General features: G+C 48.4%; 1 protein-coding gene across 1 annotated transcript; it reads left to right on the top strand.

The window, feature by feature from the left end:
* The first annotated feature begins 7,272 nt into the window (after positions 1–7,272).
* Positions 7,273–24,642, top strand: Drg2 (developmentally regulated GTP binding protein 2). The gene is made up of 13 exons (XM_046456684.2): positions 7,273–7,435; positions 10,771–10,931; positions 14,949–15,038; positions 15,691–15,751; positions 16,271–16,361; positions 16,994–17,066; positions 17,189–17,279; positions 18,201–18,298; positions 18,738–18,814; positions 20,099–20,187; positions 20,852–20,910; positions 23,474–23,527; positions 23,871–24,642. Exons 1-13 carry the CDS (start codon positions 7,372–7,374, stop codon positions 23,955–23,957), a joined length of 1,095 nt encoding a protein of 364 aa, XP_046312640.1. The 5' UTR covers positions 7,273–7,371; the 3' UTR covers positions 23,958–24,642.
* Positions 24,643–25,030: the final 388 nt, after the last annotated feature.

Below are 25,030 nucleotides of genomic sequence, written 5' to 3' on the forward strand. Positions count from 1 at the left end.
ACCTGATTTAGGTTAAAGGATCCTGCAGACTGCTGGTAGCAGACAGACTATAATGAGGCCAGAAGACAAGTAGGGAGACCCCTGTGAAGCTGCTGCAGAGCCCAGGGGGAGGGCATTGGTGACAACAGCAGAGTCGAGCAGAAACACGCACAAATCTGTGTGTATGTTTTTTTTTATTATTATTTTAATAAATTTTTAGTCATAGATAGACATAGTACCTTTATTTTTTTTTATTTTTATGTGGTGCTGAGGATAGATCTCAGAACCTCTCACGTGCTAGGCAAGCACTCTACCACTGAGCCACAACCCCAGCTCCCCCATCTCCACCCATGTGTGTTTTGAAGATAGAGCCAAAAGGATTTGGCAACCAACTAGGTATGCAGTATAGTGGCATAAGAGCAGTCAAGGGTGTGAGTCCAAGGTTATTTGTTTTGTTTTTTACTCCAAATACTGGGAATTGAACCCTGGGGCACTTTCCCACTGAGTTACAACCCCAACCCTTTTATTTATTTATTTTAAATTTTGAGACAGAGCCTACCTAAATTGCCTAGGCTGGCCTTGAACTAACAATCCTCCTGCCTCAGCCTCCCAAGTAGCTAGGATTACAAACATGAACCACTGTTCCTGGAAAGTCCAAGGTTTTGGGCCTGGAGACTGGAAGGATGGGATTGCTATTGTTGTTAGTTAACATTGTGTTCGCTTGTGGAGGTGACTGAGCTACAATATGGACAGGCCAATGACCAGAGAGAGTCTAATCATTTAACCGAACAGTTACATACACCTACTTCTAAGGAGGTCAATCCTTGACTCTCAATGGCTTGACCTAACCAAAACTGATTTCTCATTCACATCAAGTCCCGTTGGCACAAGGCGGCACAGAGCTCTGTTCCATCAGACTGCGGGCAACTTGGTGGACACAGCTCTACCATCTTTAACTTTCTATGATTGCCTTGAGCATGTGCAGGATCAAGCATGCTAGCTCCTTCAGGCTAGTATGGAAAAGGTGACATTGCTACTGGCCATTTGTACTGCCAAAGAGCTCTGGGAAATCAGACCTAGCTGGGTGTCCCCAAGGAAAGGAAAACAGATTTGATGAACAGCAGGACAGTCTCTGAGGTGCAAAGATCATGGCTAGAACAGAAGAAAACAACAGTCCGGCTATGAATGCTAGGATGTGTGAAGCTGAGACCAACGTGCACTGAACTTCCAAGGGGTGGCAGATTAGGCACTCAGGAGAAATTCACCAGGAATGTATGGACCAGAGATAAAAGGAATCTGGCTGGGCGCAGTGGCACATGTCTGTGATCCCAGCGACTTGGGAGGCTGAGGCAGGAGGATCACAAGCTCAAGGCTAGCTCTGGCAACTCAGTGAGACCCTTTATTGAAATAAAAAAATAAAAAGGGCTAGGGATGTAGCTCATGGGTAAAAATGCTTCTGGGTTCAATCCCTATTACCAAAAAAAGAAAAAGAAAAAAGAAATCTGGGATCTGTCAGTACCTAGGGGGTATTGACAGAAGAAGTATGAGATCACTGAGGGTTGAGTGTTATTACAAGGGGGACAGGAATCTAACCCTGGGGTTCTCCAACATTAAAAGCTCATGGAAGGGGCTGGGTTTGTGGCTCAGTGGTAGAGCGCTTGCCTAGCATGTGTGAGGCACTGGGTTCGATCCTCAGCACCACATGTAAACAAATAAATAAATAAAGGTCCATCAATAACTAATAAAACATTTTAAAAAGTTAATAGGCAAAAGCTCATGGACAAGAAAAGCCTGCAGATGAGCACAAGGCACAGTCAATGAGGCGAGGAACCAGCCAGCACCCTGTAAGGCACATAAGGCACAACTTACAGAACAAAGAGGGGTCATCTATGTCAATTGATGCTTACCTTCATGGTGTGAAGAGGTTTTTTTAAAATTTTTTTTTATTTTTTAAATTTTAGTAAGACAGGGTCTTGCTAAGTTGCTTAGGGCCTAAGTTGCTGAGGCTGGCCTCAAACTTGCAATCCTCCAGCCTCAGCCTTCTTAGTTGCTAGGATTACAGGCATGAGCCACCACACCTGGCTGAAGGTCATTTCTGACCTTTTGATAAGAGAAACTTCCATGGGACAGTAGGAGCAAAATGTAAGGGATATATTTAGGAGCAACAGCAAGCAAGAAAGGAGGGAAAGCAGAAACCATGAAGATAGGCAACTTGCAGAGTTTGGGTGCATAAGGAGAGCAAATAAGTGGGGGAAGAGCTGTCAGGGATATTGGTCTAGAAGTGGGTTGTTGCATTCTGTTTTTTGCTCTTTTTTTTTGCATCAGAGATTGAACCCAGGGGCGTTTAACCACTGAGCCATGTCTCCCAGCCCCTTTTTAAAAATTTTATTTAGGGGCTGGGATTGTGGCTCAGCGGTAGAGTGCTCACCTAGCACATGTGAGGCCCTGGGTTCGATCCTCAGCACCACATAAAAATAAAATATTGTGTCCAACTACAACTAAAAAATAAATACTTAAAAAAATAAAATAAAAAATTTTATTTAGAGACAGGGTCTCTCTGAGTTGCATAGGGCCTTGCTAAATTGCTGAGGCTGGCTTTGAACTTGTAGTCCTCCTGCCTCAGGGATTACAGGCATGTGCCACCATGGTTGGATAGGTTGCTGTTTTTTTTTTTTCATTTTTTCTTTTTTAAGTTAGGGAAGTTGTTTTCTGCAAATGATATGTAATGAGGTTTTTTAAAAAATATTTGTTTTTTAGCTGTACTTGGACACAATGCTGCTATAAACCTGGGAACATAAATCTCTTATTTATTTTTATGTGGTGCTGGGGATCGTACCCAGGGCCTCGCACGCGCTAGAGTGCTCTACTGCTGAGCCACAACCCAGCCCTGTAATGAGGCTTTTTATTGTGGTAAAATATACATGATACAAAATTGATTAACCATTTTTAAGTCTATATAGTGCAGTGGCATTAAGTACATTCACAATGCTATTACTATCACTACCATATATTTCCAGAACTTTTTCATCACCCCAAATAGAAGTTCTGTGCTTATAAACACATGTCCATTTCTGTTTCCCCTAGGCCCAAACACCTCCCATATGAATTTTCCAGAAACGGAATCACAGTATTTGTCTTTTTGTAAATGGCTTATTTAATTTATTTCACTTAGCCTAATGTCTTCAAGGTTAATCTGTTTTGTAGCGTGAATCAGAATTTCTTTCCATTTTAAGACTAATATTTCATTGTATGTGTATGCCACATTTTGTTTATCCATTCATCCATCAATAGACACTTGTGGGGGCTGGGGATATAGCTCAGTCAATTGAGTGCTTGCCTTGCATGCACAAGGCCCTGGGTTCAATCCCCAGTACCACACACACACACACACACACACACTCACAAAAATAGACACTTATGTTGCTTCTGCCTTTTGGCTATTGCGAATAACGCTGCTATAAACCTGGGAATATAAATCTCTTTTCAAGGTCCTGTTTTCAAGCTTTTTGGGTATACATCCAGAAGTGGAATTGCTGGATCATAGGGTAATTCTATAGCTGTTTTTTTTTTTTTTTTATAGGAACTACCATAGAAGAATTCCACAGCAATTATAGCATTTTATACTCCCAACAATCATGCACAAGGATTCCAACTTCTCTACATCCTCACCAGCATTTGTTGTTTTCTATTTTGTTTTGCTTTTTATAATAACCACTTCAATAACCACCCACCTCAGTGAGGTGAAGTGCTAGCTAATTATAGCACAGATTTGCATTTCTCTAGTGATAAGTGATGTTGGAAATATTTTCATGTACTTATTGGCCATTTATATTTCTCCTTTGGAACAATATCTATTTAAATCCTTTGACCAGTTTTTGTTTTATTTTTCTGTTTTCTATGTGTATGTGTGGGTGGATATGATTTTTTGATGGTTTGTTTGGCAGTAGTGGGGACTGAACTTGCTGCTTTGCCACTGAGCTACCTCTCCAGCCCTTTTAAAAATTTTTAGACAGGGTCTCAACTAAGTGGCTGAGGCTGGCTTTGAACTTGTGATCTTCCTGCCTTAGACTCCAAAGTTGCTGCAATTACAGGCATGTACCACTGCACCTGGCTTAGGCTTAGCTGTTTTTTAATGGGGGTAGTTCTGTTGTTGAGTTGTAGGTCTCTTTTGTGGGGGCTGGGGATATATCTGATAAAGGATATTAATCCTTTATCAGATATATAATTTGCAAATATTTTCTCCCACTCTGAGGGGTGCATTTTCATTTTGTTGATAGTGTCCTTTTTTTTTTTTTTTTTTTGGTACTGGGGATTAAACCCCGGGTATTCAACCACTGAGCCACATCCCTAGCCCTTTTTTATATTTTATTGAGAGACAGGGTCTTGATGAGCTGCTTAGGACTTCGCTAAATTGCTGAGGCTGACTTTGAACTTGTGATTCTACTGCCTCAGCCTCCTGAGCTGCTGGGATTATAGGCGTGCACCACCATGCCCAGTGACAGAGTCTTTTAATGCACAAAACAAATGTTTAATAGCCCACTAGCAGCATCTACAGATATGTCTAAATTTAATCTCAAGGACAATTCCTTGGGCAGCACAAAGAGCAAGATTCACAGCTGGCTTCCCAGGTTAGGGTTTTATAAGACCCCAACCTTCCTGAAAAGGCTGGTTGCCTAGAGAAGGCTTGATATACGGTCTTCTCCCCAGGGCCGTTGAGGTAGTCCCAATTCCCAGGCTATCAGTGAAGAAACAGAAGCCTTCATGGATTGTCACTGAAGCAGACAGAGCAGCAAAGATGCTGGGATCTTAAAAGGTGAGTAATTTTCCAAAGCTCTTCCATTTCCCCAACTGTAAACTGGAAGTGGGCCTCTGTGGGCACGAGGTTGGTGATAAAGGAGGCCCTAGGAGCCACATCACAAAGAAGTTGGAGGCACAGAGGACTTGGAGACCCAACCCTGGGCCCAGGCTCGTCAGGCCTCGACATTTACATGGACCTTCCCAGTTCCTTACATGTTCTCACCTCTGTCATGTCTTGAAACCGTGAAAAAAAAAAATCATACGTATATATTCTGCCTACGGTATACCATGTAACTTGGTGCAGTGGGGATGTTACTGGACTTGAAATTGATAGCTTTGGGTATAAAACTCAGTCCTGCCGTTCAACAACTTGAGTACCAGGCTAGGAACTTCGCATGGCTCACAACCTCAACTTGTAAAATGCAAACTGAATGGCAAGCTCAACGCTCCCCAAAGTCCCTATTTTGTCCAAAGCCTGGCACACAGCAGGTGCTCAATAAATATGGGCTGACTCTAAGGAGGTATCTGAGTCCCACAGAGGAGAATTGACTTCCACTGGCTCTGGCATTCAAGGAGAACCTCTCAGCAAGCAAATTTTACACCAAGTGCTCTACAGTCATTATCTTATTTCATTTTTGTTATATAGAAACAGTTTTTGAGAGGTTAAGAAATTTAATCAATCTCATGTGAGACTGAACACACAGATGATTTCCAAAGGCCTGATGCCCCCCTCCATCTTTTTATTAAAAACCTACAGAGGGTAGGCATGGTGGCACACACCTGAATTCCCAGCAGCTCTAGAGGACTGCAAATTTGAGGCTGGACTCAGCAACTTAGCAAGACCCTGTCTCAAAATAAAAAATAAAAAGGGATGGAGATGGGGCTGGGGTTGAGACTCAGTGATATAGCACTTGCCTCACAGGTGTGAGGCATTGGGTTCTATCCTCAGCACCGCATATAAATAAATGAATAAAAAAAAAAGACCATCAACAACTGAAAAAGGGGGGAGGGCTGGAGATGTTATTGGGAGGTAGAGTGCCCATGAATTTAATCTCCAGTAACACACACACACAAAGTTAAAAGCATAATTCAATAAATACCCATATACCCTTCTTCCAGGTTCAACAATTGCACATATGGCCACATTTACATTAGCATGCTTTCTCTAAACATATACATATCTTGAACTATATGTTTAAGGTGTGATAACTTTTCACCCATTATGTACTAAACGTGCCCCTCCATACGTTGAAACCTTGACTACTCCACAGAATCCTATTGGAGAAGGGGGCGGGGGGGAGCACAATGACTTAAATGAATTCATGATGGGATTAGTGCAATGATAAGAAAAGATACCACTATTGAGCTTGCACTAAGAGCATGCACCAAGGAAAAGGCCATGTGAGGATGAAACAAGAAAGCAGCTCACACACCCACCTCACCCACATCCAGGGAAAACCAGGAAGAGAGCCCTTACCAGGACCAGTGCATGCTGGCACCCTGATCTTGAACTTCCAGTATCCAGAACTGCGAGAAAATAAATTTCTGTTGTTTAAGCCACCACATCCATGGTATTCCACCACAGCCAGAGCAGACTAATACAACCTCTAAATACTGCCCTACATCTGCTAAGAATAAAGACATGATCACACCCCCCAAAAAGCAGCATATTCAACATCCAACACATATTTAAAATTTCCCAAAATTGTCTTCAGAATTCTATTTTCATAGCTGCTTTATGTTTTTTTTTTTTTTAACCAGGATCCAGCCAAGAGTCAAGGTCTTCATATTGTATCTAGAACAATCCCCCCCCCATACTTTCTCCCTCTCCCCCAGTCACCCACAATCTGAAGGGACCTGAAGAGCCCAGGCCACTTGCTTTATAAAATGTCTCACTTTTTACACATAGTTTGGTGTTTCCTCATGTTGCAGCTCAGGTACAGTTTTTTTGTTTGTTTGTGTGTTAAGAATTCCTTGTAGGAGTTGCTCCATACTGCGTCCCAGCAGGAGAGTGCTAGGTTGGAGAACCTGGTTAATTTAAGGTGATAAACGCGACCCGCTTGGAACCTCTTTACAAAATGAGGCGAGCCATCAACGTTCTCAGCTCCGCCCCTTCCCTTTAAAATACTGTCAAAACCAGCTGCGACGAGCTGGGGACATAGCTCAGTTGGTAGAGTGCTTGCCTCGCGTGCACAAGGCCCTGGGTTCAATCCCCAGCACCACCAAAAAAAAAAAAAACCCCCCAAAACAAACAAGCCCAAAAACCAGCTGCCACCCCCAGTAGAGGGCTCACCACCGGAAGTTCCCTCTCCCTTCCCATTCCTGCCGGTCTTCGCCCCGCCCCCTCTCTGCCCCGCCCCCGTCTAGCTTTGTCCCGGCCCATCCTAGCTGTCTGGTGGCCGGGCCCACTAAGCGGGCGGAACGGAAAGTATACTCCACTCCACATCGCCTGCCCGGGCTCTTAATCCAGGAGCACAAGGCGCCCAGGAGGACCCTGTTCGCAGTAGGCTTCCGGGCGCACGCTGTCGCCGCGCTCACACCGGAATTCCCGGTGCTGCGGCTGTCGGCGTCCGTGCGCACATCTCTGCCGCAGCCATGGGGATCTTGGAGAAGATCTCGGAGATCGAGAAAGAAATTGCTCGGACGCAGAAGAACAAGGGTGAGGGTCGGCCCGGAGTGGCCTCCCTTTTTGCCTACCTCAGTTTTTCTGTCTGTAAAATGGGGGAGGCCTCAGAGAAGTACTGCGGCCGCCCAGCGCGCCCGAGGCAGGGCCAGGTGGGATCGTGGTCCCAGTGCTCCTGACTAGAGAGTCCCCCATTGGATCTGATCAGTGCTAGACCAGGTGGCCGAGTGGAGAATTCCCTGGAGAGTTCGTAGTCTCCCCTCTTGTGCTGGGAAGTGCAAGGGAAGACCTCTCCCAAGAGCAGCCTCACCCTGCAGCCCCGAGCCAGTGAGGTATTGCAGGTAGTCAGGACTTGGAATCTGGAAGACCTGGGTTTGAACCCCAGTTCCACCGCCTACTAGCTCTGACACCCAGGAAAGTCATTTCCAAGTCATACCTTGGAGCCTCAAGGTCCCCATTTACAAATGGTGATAGTAATAACCCCCTGCTCCATCTCAGCTCCCAGATTAAGTTAAATTGGATAACATTTACAAAGTACTGAGCACAGGGTGAGCACCCAATGTTTAAAATAAATTTCCAACATAGATACCACATGAGGAAGCAAGAAATCTGGAGATTGAATAGGAGAGGGGAGGAGAGAAGAATGTGACACTGGGCGCAAGTGAGACTTGAGCTGGAAGGGTGTTACAGGTGAGGGGACACTGCTGAGGCAAAGGGATAGGAATTGAGGAATGCATGGTAGGACAGCAAGAACAGTCTAGATAAGGAGGATGCCAGGTAATGGGAGATGCAATTCCCTGGGCCAGTGCTGTGGGGTTCAGGTTTGCAGGAGCAGGAGGCAAGAAACCCAAGTCTCATTGACTGCCCTCCCTTGGCTCCATTTAGTCTGAAGGCTGAAGAGTTGTGGAGCTTCTATGATTCATTCATTCTGTAAATTGTTTCCTGAGCCTTTAAAGTGATGAACACACCAGGCACATCTCTGCCCTCACAGATCTGTCCCTTCTGTCATCGCCTGTAACCTAGGAATCAAATACACAAGATAATTTCAGTCACAGTAAATATGAAGACTAATCAGGGTAATATAGTGGAGTGGTGAGGGTATGGTGGGGACTGGGGATTGGGCCTGCTTAGGTGGAATGATAGAGAAGACCACAATGAAGTGGGTATTTGAGCTAAGGCCCCAAAGAAAAGAAGGAACCAGCCATGCAGGATCTGGAGGAAGACTGTTCATGATAAAAGGAACAACTAGTTCAGAGTCCCTAAGACAGGAATGAACTTTGAACATAACTCAAAAGGTCTGAGACTGGAGTACCGTGATGGGAAAGGAGGAATCCAATGATTTAGGGCTTCATGGGTCGTGGAAAAGACTCTGGGTAATGGGAGGTGGCTGAGAATGTTAAGCAGGGGAAAGCTAGTTTGATTTCTGTTTTAAAAGTTCCCTCTGGTTGCTGTGTGGAGTATCACCCCGTAAGGCCTGAAGAAAGTATCAGGAAGGCCTAGGGGAGGCTAGAGATGCTGCTGCTCTGGCCGTGGTAGACAGGGATATGCAAAGGTGACTGAGACCTACTCCTTCTCTTTAGAGGTGCTGGGAATTTTGTGATATAGGATGACAGGAAGGACCATAGGAACCTGACTGTTGCTAAATCCATATCTTAACCCTTTCATACTGCCATCAGTTCACTCATTCATTTGCTAAACTCTGCCTGAGTTCCAGGCTGAGGAAGCTTGGGGTGAAACTACCACAGTTCTGGCCATATCAGTCAGGGAAGTAAGAAATGAGATAGTTTCAAGTAGTCTAAGAGCAGTAAAGACAATAAACAGGATCATGAGGCTAAGACAAGCCTGAGGAGGGGTGGGGTTTACTGTGGATAATGACCAATTTTTATTGAGTACTCACTATGTGCTAAGTGGTGTTCTAGTGCTTTCTCTAAGCCTTACAGAAATCCAGCATGGTTGTTATTGCTAACATCCTTGTTTTTGCAGGTTAAGAGACTGATGTACAAGAAGATTAAGTAACTTTTCCCAAGTAAAACAGCCAGTAATAGTTGGGTGGAATTCTGAAGCACAGACTCTCAATCACCATTTGACATTACCCACTGAGGCCAGGCAGGAGAGGGCCCTTTGAGTTGCTCCTGGAATGGTAAAAAGGAGCCAGCTCTGGGAAGATCTGGTTGAAGTACAGGGAACAATGCATTCAAAGGTCATGCGGCAGGAATGAGGTCAGCTTGTTCAGAAAAGATAGTTGGAGAAGGAGCCAGGGGCTGGGTCACATGGGGTCCTGGTTCTCAGTCTCAACTAGAGTTCCCTCTATTAGATTTTTTGACATGTGAAATAAAGTTCCCCATTAATAATATAAGTTATGTACCCATAAAATTTGAAAAAAAAAATCAATATAATGTCCTAATAGTAATATAAAGAGGAGAAAAAAGGAAAATAATTTATGATGAAAATAAGTGTTATTTCACCATATGAATGCTGGAGTGCTGCTAAGGTACCAGGAAGTTATGATGAAACAAACTGAGGCACACACACCTCTGGGTAGAATCACCAGGGATGTGGCACCCACGGTGCAGACGAGCGCGGATGGATTGTGCTGGGCACTCATTGTCCCACAAGAGGTGTTGCCATGATAGCATGAAATCCCAGAATAATAAATTTCCAAATAAAGTGTGATTGCCAGGTATGGTGATATATGCCTGTAATCCCAGCGACTCAGGAGACTGAGGCAGGGGGATTGCAAGTGTGAAGCAAGCCTCAGCAATTTAGTGAGGCCCTAGGCAACTTAGTGAGACCCTGTCTCAAAATAAAAAATAAAAAAGGGCTGGGGATATGGCTCAGTGGTTAAGCACCCCTGGGTTCAATGCCCGGTGTCAAAACAAGAACAAAAATAAAGCATGATGCAGCCTTCCCCTTACTGTGCACAACAGTTATATTTCTGGGAATTCCAATATATATTAACACTGCCAAAGAAAAATGTCCTGTTTTTATGTGGCAGCAAAGTTAGGTTCTAGGCCCTGGGGATCCTAACCCAGGTTTCCCTTTGTGGATATCTTAGGGATATGACAAGTCAATCAGAGTGAACAGAATATATCTCTAGGATTTCCAGGATGCTCCCCAGGGAGCAGTGCTGCCTCCATTGAGAACCACTGACATGGGGGTGGACTCAACAAGAAGACTAGATCTTATTCTAAATGAGGTGAGAAGCCAAGAGATATTTTAAACAGAGTGGTGGCTTTTTCTTTCCTGATTTCCTTAGTGGTGATTGTTGTCTGGTTCTGATGTTCCCTGGCCATGTGTGGGGCTTCAGTTGACCCATCATCAGATTTGGAAATTCTGGATACCTACCTTCTGTCTTGCTTTGCTTCTTTTAGCCACCGAGTATCACCTTGGCCTGCTGAAAGCAAAACTTGCCAAGTATCGAGCCCAGCTCTTGGAACCATCCAAATCAGCCTCAACCAAAGGAGAAGGCTTCGATGTCATGAAGTCAGGTGATGCCCGAGTGGCACTGATTGGATTTCCCTCTGTGGGTAAGGTCAGTGATGGTCAGTGTGGGCCTTGGGGAGTGTATTAGTCAGCTTTTTGTCTTTGTGACAAAATACCTGAGTAAAAACTATTTAAAAGGAAATATTTTTGGCTCCTGATTTCAGAGGTTTCAGTCTATGATCACCTGACTCCATTGCTTTTAGGGTTTGGGTGAGGCAGAAACATTATAGTAGAAACATTATAGTGGTAGGGAAAAGCTGTTTGCTTCCTGGCAATTGGGAAGCAGAGAAAATGAGCAGAAAGGGCCAGGGACCAGATATAGTCCCCCAGGGACACAGTAGCCAAGGACCAATTCTCCAACTAGGTCCCACCTGTGCAGTTTCCCAGTAGGCCATTTAGCTGTGAATCCCTCAATGGATTAATCCAGTGGTGAGTTCAGAGCCCTCGTGGGATCCAGTTGCTTCCCAAAAGCCCCAACTCTGATCATTACTGCAGTGGGAACCTAACTTTCAATATAGAAGCCATTGAGGGATGTTCCAGATCTAAACCATAATAGGGAAGAAGGCAAGAGACCATCTTCAAACAGATGACCATTCAAGCCTCCCCATCACTGCCTCTCGGGGTTAGCCCCTGGGCCAGAGAAGACCCTACCTCCCCCTGCACTCGTCCCTCTCATTAGCAATCATCGGTCTCCCCCCTTATCCATCAGTGCAGATGTTTATTGAGTGTGTACCTTATGCTGGCACTATGCCAGGTCCTGGAGACAGGTCAGGGAACAAGTGAATTCTGTCCCTGCCCACACAGAACTCCCTTCTCCCCGAGGATGGAACCAAAGCAAGTGGTGAGCTGCAGCGGGCAGTGAAGTCCTGAGTTATGTCAGGGTGTGGGAAGACTTCTCTGATGAGTGGTTATCTGAACAGAGGCCTAAAGGAAGTGAGGGAGCTTGGAGAGCCCTAGGTGAGAACCTTCCAGGCAGAGGGAGGAGAGCAAGTCTGTTTGGTATGCTGGGATGGGAGAGTGGCTGGGTTTGAATGATCATCAGGGAGAGCAGAGGAGATTAATCAGAGAGGATGGGGGCTTTGGAGCTGTCAGAAGGATTTTGGCTTAGAGAGAAGAGTGATGTGGGCACCACTGCAGAGTTTTCTAAGAAAGAAGGTTTCTTCTAAAAAGTTGCTCGGTTTAGTGCTAAAATCCATATTGTTTTACATTGTATGTGGAGGGTGAGGTAAGTGTCGTTTCATGGTTTCAAGCAGAAAAGAAACATGATCCAAAAAGTTTTTACATTTCTTATTTTAGAATAGTCTTAAATTTACAGAAAAAATGGCAAAGATAGGTCAGGGAGTTCCTGTTGTACTCCACACCCAGTTTCCCTATTGTTAACATCTTGCACAAGGATTACACACTTGTCACGACTCCTGAATCATTGTCGACGTGTTCATTTTCAATTCAGGTCCTTATACAGGTTTCCTTACTTAACTTTCCCTACTGTGTGGATCCACATCACTTTTTTTTTTTAATGATAGTGGGGATTGAACCCAGGGGTGCTTAACCACTGAGACACATTCCCCACCCCTTTTTAAAACATTTTATTTAGAAACAGGGTCTTGCTAAGTTGCTGAGGTTGGCTTTGAACTTGCAGTCCTCCTGTCTCAGACTTCTGAGCCTCTGGGATTACAGGTGTGTGCTACCACACCTGGCCCCAAATAATATTTAACTGTCATGTCTCCCTAGACTCTTCTAGGCAGTTTCTTAGATTTATTTGACTTGATGACCTTGACCTTTGCAAAAAGTTGGGGTTTGTCGGGTGTTTTTCTTGTGCCTTTATCTGGGGTTCTGGTGTAGGGAGGAAGCCCACAGAAGTTAAGTGCTGTTTTCCTTCACGTTGTGTAAAGGGTTCATGCTGTCAACATGACTGACCAGTGTTGATGTTGACTTTGACCACCTGGCCCAGGTGGTGTGTTCAGGTTTCTGCACTGCAGAATCACTCTGTTTCCTTCCTCCTCTAGTACAGTAACACTTAAATGGGCAGGACTTCACCTTCTGGAGGGGGGAGAGTTACATAAATTTTTGGAATTGTTGTCTATAGGAGATTTCTCTCTTTTCTCCTGTTTATTTGTTATTTCTTAAATTTGTTTTGCTGCTGGGGATGGAACCTGGAGCCTGACACATGCTAAGCAGGTGCTCTACCGCTGAGCTCCACCCTCAGAGCCCCATTTATTGATTTTAGCACCTTTTTTATTGGTGTATTATGATTATACATAATAGTGAGGTTCATTGTGGCATATTTGTATATGCACATAACATAATTTCATTAGTTTCATTCTCTAGACATTTGTTTTACTCAGTCTTGATATCCGCATGGGCTTGTATTTACTTCTATGCCGTCTAATCCTTCCCTTACTGTTTTGTTGTTCAGATTGTTCTAGCTTTGGAGCTATTTCACTTGGCTTTGTGTGTGTGTGTGTGTGTGTGTGTGTGTGTGTGTGGTACTGGAGATGGAGCCCCAAGCCATGCCAGGCAAGCACTCTACCACTGAGCCTGCCTTCGTGGTTGGTTTTTTTTTTTTTTTTCCTCTTCATGTGGTGCTGAGGATTGAACCCAGTGCCTCACCCACGCTAGACAAGTGCTCTTCCACTGAGCTACAGCCCAGCCCCAGGACCCTGGCTTTTGGACGTATTCCTGTCATTGTGTTTCCCAGCACTTCCTCACTAACACCTCAGAATGCTCAAGGCTCACCTTACATGTTCTCTGTCCTACTGAAGAATCTGCTAGTTCTCCACAGAGCCATGGTTCCTTTTATTGGAGAACTGTGTATTAAAAACCAGATTCAGGGTACTGGCTTAACTTTTATGGGGATTGAACCCAGAGGCACTTTACCACTGAGCAACATCCCCAGGGGCTCGCTAAATTGCTTAGGACCTTACTCAGTTGCTGAAACTGGCCTCGAATTTGCAGTTCTCCTGCCTTGGCCTCCCAAGTAGCTGGGATTACACGTGCCACCACACCTGACTACTGACAAACTTTTTTTTTTTAATAATTTTATTTTATTTATTTATTGTTTTTATGTGGTGCTGAGCATCGAACCCAGGGCCTTGCATGTGCGAGGCAAGTGCTCTACCGCTGAGCCACAATCCCAGCCCCCTGACTAACTTTTTAACAGAATCATTGGCTGCTATATGGATGATAGGCAAGGGAAGGTAAAGAAAGGGTAGACACAAGGCCAGTAGGATGCTGCTCGAATGCAGGCCACATGAGCAATGATCAGGGCTTATATCAGGTGCCAGCGCGACTCCTGAGTCAGTTCACTGTAAACAGTGTGTAGAGCTCCTTCCTCTGGGCCAGGGATGGGAAGTGGGCCACAGCAGCCATTTCTTGAATGCTTGTTGCATGTGGGGGGTATACTGGCTGGATAGTGTTTTGTTACATTTGTTTTCTTGCCTGTTAAATTGGTATGTGCATCAGACAGAGAGAGAAATTGGTAAAAGCCTCTGTAGTTACTGAGGGCTGTGCCCTGGGATCTGGGTCCTATGGCAGATTCCACCTGCACTATTGGAAACATGGACTCTCCCATCATGGGAGGGCCCAGGCTTCTTACCACAAAGATCAGACAGGATTATACACTATCCCAAAGGTTGCCTCCAGAAGCATTGCTCAGTGTCTTGGCAGTGATCGCTCCCAGGACCATTATATCTTTCATATGCAGGACTGCTCACAGCCTTCCTGGGGCAAGAGCAAACTCTGGATCCTGGATTCACAAGTGCTATGGGGCCAGGAAGGCTTTCTGACGCATGTGGGGGACCCTTTAGAAATCAGGTACCCACCTTTATCTCAGACCTGAGGCCAAGGAACACAGGGGCCCCCCTGGTGCCTAATCCATCATTCAGAGCCAGAGGCGAGTCTCTCAGCTGAGCAATTATTTTTGAAACACCTACCCAAACCTATAGCCGGGAGCGAGGAAGGCTCTTCCTGCTGCCCACACCCACCCAGCAGGCCTTTCTCCCTGTGGGGACTCTCCTAGGAGACAGGAACAGGACTTCTCAGTGCATTGATCTTCTTTTTCTCCTAGTCCACCTTCCTGAGTCTGATGACCTCCACGGCCAGTGAAGCTGCATCCTATGAGTTCACCACTTTGACGTGTATCCCTGGGGTCATTGAGGTAAGTGGGGTGTGCCGGGCCCCAGGAGGGGAGAGAATGTGTGTTTGTTTGCACTTTTGCAGATACTTTTCATGTGTGTATAAGTAAGAGGGTGGACGCTCCTGCAGGGGGGCAAGCTCAGAGCTGAACTGCTTTGCTCTGAAATAGTGGCACTTCAGGGGACCCCAGAGATGCCCAGCTGGTCCTGGAACCCTGACTCATTCCGTGAGGCTGGCCAGCATATGGCAGCGCTGCCTGGTTCCCTTTAGTGCTCTGCTCTCCACACTGCCTCAGCTCTGGTCATTAACTACTGGCTGGCTCCATCCTTCTGTCTCTTGTAAAGCTTCAAAGCCTTGTGGGGTGCTTGCCTTGGGCAGCAAGTGCTTTGACTTTAAGTCTCCAAGGTGAAGGAGTCTCTTTGTGAAGGGTTGTTGTCATTAGCTATGAGTTTTATGGAACTAGATCTCAAGAGCCCTCTGAGGCAGTTCTTAATCTCCTAGGCTCTGGGCTGTGCCAAGCTGAGGTGAAAATGAGGCTCACAGGTGGCCATAGTTGGCATCTTTGTTTCCCATAAGCCCTGAGGTATAGAGCTGTCATAGGTGTCTCAGGGTCAAGCAGGCTCTTTGCATCAGTCAGCCATCCTTACCTTACATTGTTCTCTTCTGCTTTGTAGTACAAAGGTGCCAACATCCAGCTCTTGGACCTTCCTGGAATCATTGAAGGCGCAGCACAAGGTGTGAGGAGGGACAGGTGGGTGGGAGGGAGACAGTGGAGCTCTGACACTGATTGTTGGTTTCTGGAGGACTGTCATGGAGATCAACCTGGATCTCTGGTTATATTACCCTATTTTCTAGAAAGGACAGGCTCAGGTTTAAGTACTGGTGCATACTATCTCTGTGATCTCAGGCAAGTGATTGCCTCTATAAAATGAGCAGGCATTCGCAGCGTAGTTCTAAGGATTAAGTGAAGAAATGTTCATGAAGCTTCTAGCCTGGGCTTGCTACAAGGTAGGGGTGGGGAAAACAAGTCTGTCATTATCCTGCCACTCCACTAAAGTGGTGACTTTAAAACAAGTCTCCATGAGTAAAACAGCTTTGGACTGAGGAAGAATACCAGGAAAATTAAAGTGGCATGTGGCAAAGACCATGGTGGCTCTGTAAGGACAGGAGCTTGTGATATGATGGGCTGGGTGGAGGTCCTACGTATGTGGCTACACTTGCCAATGGGTAACCACCTCCCTTCCACCCATCCAGGGAAAGGTCGTGGCCGTCAAGTGATTGCTGTGGCGCGTACGGCTGATGTTGTCATCATGATGCTGGATGCCACCAAGGGAGAGGTGCAGAGGTCTGCGCGGTGGGGCAGGGGGGCAGGCTTACTTGTCTAGGGAGGGTCCCCTGCGTTCCTGGGCTCACGGTGGGTGCTCTGTGGGTCCTTGGCTCTCATATGGGAGTACTAGTGACTTCATCTCTAACCCAGCAGCACCCAGCCGGGATGTGCTATCCTCCGGGCTATGTCTAGATGGCACAGGATCATCTTGGGGCTGGGAAATAAGGAGCATGGCCTGGCTCTGGCTTCTTTCCACAGAGGTCTAGGTGCCCTGGTCACTGTCCAGAATCTGCCACAAGTCCAACCCAAGCAGCAGAAGTGTTGACCCTCCCCACAGCCTCTTGTCCAAGGGCACACTGGCCTACATCTGCCGCAGCAGACCCATGGGGGTCCTAAGGGCCAAAGCAGCACCTCACTTGGTTACTTCCCAGGACGTCATGCTGCTTGCCCGTGCATGGTGACTGCACACTGAGCCAGCCTCCCCTCTGACCATGACAGAAGGGTTTCACTACAGCTTTGGGGCATTGTATTGCTGGGGTCAAGGAGGGAGCTGGTTTCCATGTGGGTCCAAGGGGCTTCCTGGCTAATGTGCAGGCTGCAGAGCCTGCTCGTGGGCAGCCAGTGAGGGGCTCATGAAGCGCTCTGTCTAGGGGTCTGCTGGAGAAGGAGCTGGAGTCAGTGGGCATCCGCCTCAACAAGCACAAGCCCAACATCTACTTCAAGGTAGGCTTCTTTGTGACCAGGGCAATGACAGCTCTGGACTGCCTGAACCTTGGTGGAGGCCAAGAGATCGTTGCTATTACCTCTTCATCAGCAGCTCTCCCTGTTCCTCTCTCCTGCTCCAGCCCAAGAAAGGTGGTGGCATCTCCTTCAACTCAACAGTCACGCTGACCCAGTGTTCGGAGAAGCTTGTGCAGCTCATCCTGCATGAGTATAGTATCCTTCCCAAAGAGCGGTTGGGGCATCCTAGACAGAAGGCCACCTGGGATAGTGGATCACCGTTAACAACTCCTGAGCCATCTGAGCAGCCTCTGGAAAAGTTCCACCCAGACTTCATGAGCCTGCCAGGGCTTCCCCAAGCACCAAAGGAAGGCTTCCTGGCTCCTCATTGAGTTCTAGACACCCTGGTGGCCAGTGACATCTGGGAGAAAGATGAGATGTCATGGGACATCTGGGGGTTCCTGGCCTGGAGAAGCCTCAGGAAGGATCAGAGGCTATGTGCTGCATACCTGTTATCAGAAGCCTTGAGGACAAGTCAGGGCCTCAGGGGCAGTGTTGAGCTCAGCAGAGGGAGAACCCATAGTGTCAGATGTGATGACCAAGCGAGTTGTAAGCCCCTGGTCACCAAAGATGTGCAAGTAGGGGCAGAAAACCCCCAGAGGGAAAGTGCATGTGGAACAGACTGCGTCAGCCCAGCTTTCACACGATGCTCCTGGAAGGAAACCTAGAGATCCATCGGGATCCTAGAAGTACATTTCCCTGCTTCTTGACCACAAAGATTTAAATGGCTTATTGATTGAAATTTTTGCATATTATGGTTTGGGGTGAAAAATGAGAGGGCTCCTCAAGCTTTAAAATCTTTTAGAGGGCTGGGGTTGTGGCTCAGTGGTAGAGCACTTTCCCAGCATGTGTGAGCACTGGGTTCGATTCTCAGCACCGCATATAAATAAATAAATAAAGATCTATCAACACCTAAAAAATATTTTAAAAAATAAAATCTGTAGAACCTGCAAGCAGATCATGGCCAAGGCCCCTTCCAGCCAGCATGTTTTTTGCTTAGCTCTTTGGACACCTTTGGAGCTCTTGGGGTATGAGGGGCTGCTGGTGTACAAATTGCCCTTAATCTGAGTCCCTCAGAGATCTTCAATGCAGAGGTGCTTTTCCGAGAAGATTGCTCCCCAGATGAGTTCATCGATGTGATCGTGGGCAACCGGGTGTACATGCCCTGCCTGTATGTAAGTGGTACCAGTGCTCAGGGGTGCTCATGTGGGTGGAGTGCCCTGGCCTTGGGCCATGTGGCCTTTCCCCTGGTTGCCTTTCTTGAGCTCCTATGACCTTGCCTGGCTGCCACTGCTCTTGCCCTGGGCAGGCTCCTCGAGAGTTGCAGAGGGCTGGGGCTGTGCATATTCCTCCCCTGCCCTCTGCCTCAATTGCTGCTTCATTCTTACAGACATGGAGAGCTTGAAGCCAGGGCTATAGCCCAGCCATTCCTTTTTTGGGGGAGACTAGCCACTCCCAAGCCCCTGTACCCTTACCCATCTTTGAGGCAGCAGTGGGAGAGGGGGTGCTCAGGTGAGCAAGGATGAACCTGCAGGCAGGTAGATGTAAGATCCTTTCCTGCCCTGCTCTACTCCTTTTCTTCCCCACTACCCATCTCTACCTTTTCAATCTCAGGTGTATAACAAAATTGACCAGATCTCCATGGAAGAAGTGGACCGTCTGGCCCGGAAACCCAACAGTGTAGTCATCAGGTAAGGTGCTGACCTCCTGACACTGTGCTGTCTTTGCTCTGTGTTCCCGTCCCAACTGACAGGCCTGGAGGAAAAGTCAGGCACCTCTGGCTTCATTTGACTTCATGAAGTCCAGCCTCTCCTCCCAGAGGAGAGCTCTCTGTTCATGAGGCCCAGGAAACAATGCAAGTGCCTCAACTGCCACTGGTTGTTCTTGGCAACTGGGGGGCTCTGGGTAAGCAAGGATTTCAGCATTGAGGTTGAATGGCTAAGGGGCTTCTTAGCCTACTAATGAGCCAGTGTCCCCCAGAGCCCTGGTACAACCTCCTCTCCTGTGCTCTGGAAGTCATGGCTTATATCTGACCACAGCTCAAGGGGAAAAAGGAACTAAGCTCTCAGGTGGGCAAGGTCCATCCCTGGCCACCTGCTTCCTGCCCTTCTCTACAGGATGGGTCCCAGGGTGCTCCCCAAACTGGCTGCACTGTGCTTTTTACTCCCCAGCCCTGCCCTGCAGGGTTCCTCTTTGGGATGGATTAAGTACTTGACTTTGCTTTTTTCTGGCTCAGACCTGTCGTTCTGCAACTTCACAGTGAAGCCCAGCATGTGGGAGCAAGATGCTTAGGGACCAAGTCGGGGTGGCTGCTGCAAATGATGGATGAGGACCATTTCCTGGGACATTTCAGCCCCTGCAAAGAGCAATGTCCCATCCATAAGGCGGTCTCAGCTCCTCTCCCCCCTCTTACTATATCCCAGGTCCCTCAGGCCACGGAAGGACATGCTTATCCTCAGGGCATGAAAGGACATGCTTGTCCCCAGGGCACAAGAACAGAGCACACCTTTACCTGCTCATGCTCACAACAGTTCTCCAGAGGTTAGGATGCATTTGAGGTCACTCAGTCAAGTCAGGGTTCCCCACAGGTCCAGCTGCTTTCAGCCCCTGTGGGCTGCTCTGGTCCTTGGCAGCCACTCTTTCTTCTCAGGGTGATGTGAACTCTGCGTTCTCAGTCTCTGCCCATCATCCCATCTCAACCCAGTTCCAGTTAGTCTCTCATAACAGGCCTAAGCCAGGCACAGAGGCTGTGGGCTCTTCGTAGAGCATAGCCATACTGGCCTTAAGGGAGACACTGAACTCTGAGCATGATTGTCATTGGTAGCCAGGAGTACTTCAGGGAGACAGGCTAGTTTCCTCATGGGAGCTTGTAGGGCCATACTGGCCTTGGTGCCTGGCCAGCAGAGGTCATTCCAGTGAGAAGCCTCTGAGTCCCCTAGGCTGCTACCTGACTAGACCATTTCCTTTCCCTATAGCTGTGGCATGAAACTGAACCTGGACTACCTGCTGGAGATGCTTTGGGAGTACTTGGCCCTGACCTGCATCTATACCAAGAAGAGAGGACGTGAGTCTGGTGGGACTCAGCTTAAGAAATGACCGAGCTTCACCCTTCACACAGGGCTGCTAACCTGTACATGGTACCCAGAGATCCCAGTTCCAACCCTGGCTCAGATTGTCTCTCAGAGCAGGCCACTGCTCTCCATCCCAGCTGGTGGAGGCCTCTCTGTGAGCCTGAGTGGCAGAGAAAGCTGAGTGCTGGGGCTTCTAGTAGAGCCTGCCCTAGATCCCCACTGACCACAGCAGTCCCTGACCTCCTGACCTCCCTCTGCAGTGGCAGGCCCCACATCAGGAGCTTTGATTGTCTTCCTTGTGTCACACACATTGACAGGCCTGTGTCTGGGCATTTTTCCATCCTGACCTTGTTGATGAATGGAGAGCTACAGCTTCCCTGACTAGGCTCCAACAGCCACTCGCTTCCTGTCCATTCAGTCCAGATGCTCCAAGTGGCTCATCTTCTAAGTGCCATCCTGGCTGATGGGGTGGCAAACATATGAATCCTGGACTTTTGATTTTCTGTCATGGTCAGAGTTGTAGAAGATAGCACAAGGGTGTATCCTGAGAGTGTACTGGCTATTGGGGGCAAGGTTAGATAAGACCTGGGAGTCCAGAAGTGCCTCCACAGCATGGGCCACGACTGGTTGATATTCTCCCCCTATCTCCCCCTGCAGAGAGGCCAGACTTCACAGATGCCATCATTCTCCGGAAAGGGGCCTCTGTGGAGCATGTGGTGAGTTGAAATCTCCTTAAACAAGAGTGGGAGCTCTGTGGGTCCTGGGGTTCCATTCTGCCTGGGGTGCTCGCCTCGCCTGCTCTTGGATACGAAGGCAGGGTCTGGAGTTAGACGGGCCAGAGTTGAGTCCATGCTACCCCTCCCCACCTGCATGTCGGAGCTCTGCCTTTCTATATGGTGGGATGATGCTGTGGCTTCCCGAGCAGTTAGGAGGGTCACAGCAAATGGGGGGGAAATGTGTAAGGCTCTCAGAATTCCACCTGGCACAGGGTAGATGGCAGTGAACAGTGGTGCTGTCTCCCTACTTCTGGTGCTTCAGGCTCCTTGGGGCCATGGCTGTTGTCCTTTCTGGTGTTCAGTCCAAGACAGCTACTGCCCCTGGTATTCCTAGATTGTTAGAAGGTTTCTCTAGTGTGAGCCTGGGAGAGGCCTCGGACCTGCTTCTGTCCTCTTACCTGGTGGCAGACTGGCCATTTAGTCCCAAGCCTGGCCTGCCCTATCCGACTCCTCCGCCTGGGTGGCTTTGACTGCTTCCTTCTCTCAGCATGTGTTTACTGAGCATCAAAACTGAACACAGTAGCCCAGTCTTGCCAAAACGAGGGTCCTTTGGGGCCAGTAGGTGGCAAGCACCCAGTCCTAGAACTAAGCCATTGTACTTATGGGTAGTGGAGGTGGCACCGGGTCCGTACAGAGGTCAGGAAGGCATTTTGGAGGCGGCAACCTGAGCAGCCCTGTAGAGCAAGCTAGACTTCACAGTGAAGACTGGGGTGTGTATAGAGGATATCTTCTCTGGATCGTATTATGGAGGCAGGGGACCCTGTGAGACCCAGTTGTCCGTGTATTAGAAAGACACTGGTGGGTGGTCCTGCAGTCTGGTCTCCTGCATCTGTGAATTCAGCCCAAGGTCCCGGTGCTGGCCTCCAGGTGATGAGACAAGTGGGATCAGGTAAAAATCCTCAGGGCCTGGTTGTGAGGGTCAGCAAGCCAAGCAGGAACCATGGAGACTAAGAGTACCCACAAAAGGAGCTCCATGATGGAGGCTCCGTCCTACAGGCTTGTTCCTGAACCTCTAGCTGCTGTGTCCCCTGCCAGAAGCCCAGCAGGCTGTAGCAAATAGATGCTGGCCCTTTCTGGATTCTTCCTGCATTGCTGGGGAGTTTTTCCTACCTCATCAGGCCCAGCTGATTGCAAGAGAGGATGTGGGCTTTAGCCATGCCTGGGAGGAAGAATGGGACACCAGGAAGAGGACGGTGTGCCAGGCAACAGTAAAAGCAGGTTCAGAGGCCCCAGAGCAGGAGCAGAAGCCGAGAGCAGGGGCCAAGGTAGCAGACAACAGACCCAGGAGTGAGAACAAGTCAGCAGGCTGGGGATGGGCTTTGGGGGGCCTTCCCTTCACTGGCCACCTCCATTTTAGCTCATGCTCCCCACAGGTGACACCTGTCCCAGTTGCCACAGAATATAAGTAAATCTCCTGCCCTGCCCAGGCCTCTGCTTATATGCTGACCATAGTTAGACCTACGATCTTACCCCAGCTCCTGCCTCATTTTTCTCATCCAGGGATTACAGACCCACAGAGCCCTTGTAATCTACCTGGCCTGGACCCCTGTTGGTGAATTAATCCACTGATTAATAATCTGATCCACTCTCCTAATTTTTTCACCTCTGAAAATTCTTACCTTGTCTTGCACATGAGTTTTTGGGGAGAACCTCATATTTGAAGCATTAATACTTGGTCACCAGAATCAGCTAGCTTCCTGTATTAGCTCAGGAAATGTTATTGCAGGCCTGGGCCTGTAAAACTTGTAGGCACTTGGGAGGAGAAGTAATGTTGCAGTCTGTTCCCTGCCACCACCACTGTGCTGCCATCACAATGGCACCTGGTGGTCCACATTCTGGGGCAGTTGCTGGCTGCCTCTCCAAGGTCTCTTTCCAACTTCCTCGCTGCTAGGATTTCTGTGACCTTCCATCTGTACCCAGGAGTGTTGAGGAATGTAGGCTGCAGTGGGGGGATAGCGGAGCAGGGATGTGATATGTGGGATGTGCTGCAGGCCACAGCTAGAGCCAGCAAATATGAGAGACAGTGACCAAGCAGTTGTGGTTCCAAACTGAGGCTGATGTCCTGAAAAGCCACCCTGGCCCATTCTGAAGTAGCATCTGTCAGACTGTATTCAGGAGGGGCTGGCAGAGGGGCTGCAAAACTCAAAAGCCTTCCTACCAAACACTGCAGCTCTTTGGGCAGATCCAGGAGTGGGAATGTCAGATCCACTTGCAGCATGACTAGGAAGCCATGTGACATCCCTTGACTCAAGATCTCAGTTGCTGGAGTACCTACTGTGAGAATAGCTGCTGCCCAGCACATGCCCAGGATTGTGGGTAGACGGCTGAGCTCAGGTGGCCCCTTCGGTAGTACAAGGTGGCTAGCTGGTTGCTTTCCTATGACCTCAAGCCAGGGGTGGAGGGATGGCTGAGGCCTACCTCCCAGGGGTTGTGCCTAATCCTCTGGAAGCAACAAAAACGTTGAGTGCAGGAACTCACCTCTCTGATTCTCTCCTGTCTCTAGTGCCACCGCATCCACCGGTCACTCGCCAGCCAGTTCAAGTATGCCCTGGTGTGGGTGAGTCCAGGCGGAGGCGGGTGGGGATTTAGGTCCAGCGTTGCCCCTGGGTTAGGCTCAGAGCAGGACGTTTGCCCTCCTCCACACAGCATCCCCATCCTTTCATGTGGGGGCCGCTATGACTCTTCTGCTTTGTGGAGTGTGTAGACCCACCCAGCTTAGACATGGGCCATCCCCACCTCTGAGATCCCGGGAAAGTCAGACCACTGGGCATCTTGCTATCTGGGCATGTGGGGCTGCTGATGCCAAGGCCCCCACTTTACTCTGGCATTCAATCCCAGTACAACTCCAGCCTTGGCCAATCTAGAGGCTGACATGGTCCCTCTACCCCATCCCTACCCAGGGCACCAGCACCAAGTATAGCCCACAGCGAGTGGGCCTCACCCACACCATGGAACACGAGGATGTCATCCAGATTGTGAAGAAGTAGCAGCGCCTGCCAGCCTCGTCGCCTGAGAAGGTGTCCCCCCTGGGACACACAAAAGCCCAAACAGGAAAAACACAGATACATATGCCCCAGGAAAGGGTTCCCTCGAATTTCTGCTGTTTCCAGAAGCTTCTTCAGTAGGCAGATGATGAAGAATGTTGGGACAGAGGGGTGAGGTTGAGGGACTTGGGCTTTGTTGGGGACATTTCCCATGAGCCTGATCCCCCTGGTGGGTTTCCATGTTGGGAACTCGTAGCCTATATCCCTACCCCTGATCCCTGTTGGGCACTGAGGGAGCAAGTTACCTACTTACTCCCCAACCAGGGCCTAAAACTGGTGGCAGGCTCCATGCTGGTTGGGGAGATGGGTCCCTGAGGCTGTAGCTACTGTCAGGGTACCTTGTTCCCTCAGCTCCTGCCAGCTTCTCTGGTACTCCAGGAAAGGGCTTTCCTAGGACAAAAGCCCCATAAGTACCCCCCACATGGGGCTGTCCCCCCACATGGGGCTGTCCCATGGTGGAAACCAGATCACAACCTGAGTGGTCCTAAAGTGCCTCCCTTCCCAGGGCAGCCCCTGCCCAGCACAAACCCCAGGACCCTGCCCTGCACACCTGGGACTGATGAGTCTGGACTCTTGTTTTCTCTCTAAGCCCCTTGCTTTCCTATCTAAAATAAAGGAATAAAAGTTATTTCTGTTCAGACTAAAGGAAACTTCATAAACTTATTGGACTCTGTTGCCAGGTTGGGCAGGGGGCTAGGGGGCAGCAATGAACCTGGCAATCAGAGTGGGTATAGCCTGAGCCCTGTGGGAGCAGGCCCAAGCTTGTGGTGATGAGAGTGGGTCTTCCCAGGCCCAGGAGGATCAACCAAGGGCTGCAGAGCCCGGGAAGGCCCCTTTGGTAGTACAAGGTAGTTAGAGCTGGTTGCTTTCCTATGATCTCAAGCCAGGGATGGAGGGTGGCTGAGGCCTCCGCCTCCCCGGGGGTTGTGCCTGTCCTTGTGGAAGAAACAAAAATGCTGAGTGCACGGTGGCAGGGAGGGCTTCCCAGGGGAGGTGTGCCTTTTACAAGCTGACAG

Source organism: Marmota monax, unplaced genomic scaffold, assembly GCF_021218885.2.
Source record: "Marmota monax isolate L192 unplaced genomic scaffold, Marmota_monax_Labrador192_F-V1.1 WCK01_AAM20220418_F8-fsc00501, whole genome shotgun sequence".
NCBI classification, from domain to species: domain Eukaryota; kingdom Metazoa; phylum Chordata; class Mammalia; order Rodentia; family Sciuridae; genus Marmota; species Marmota monax.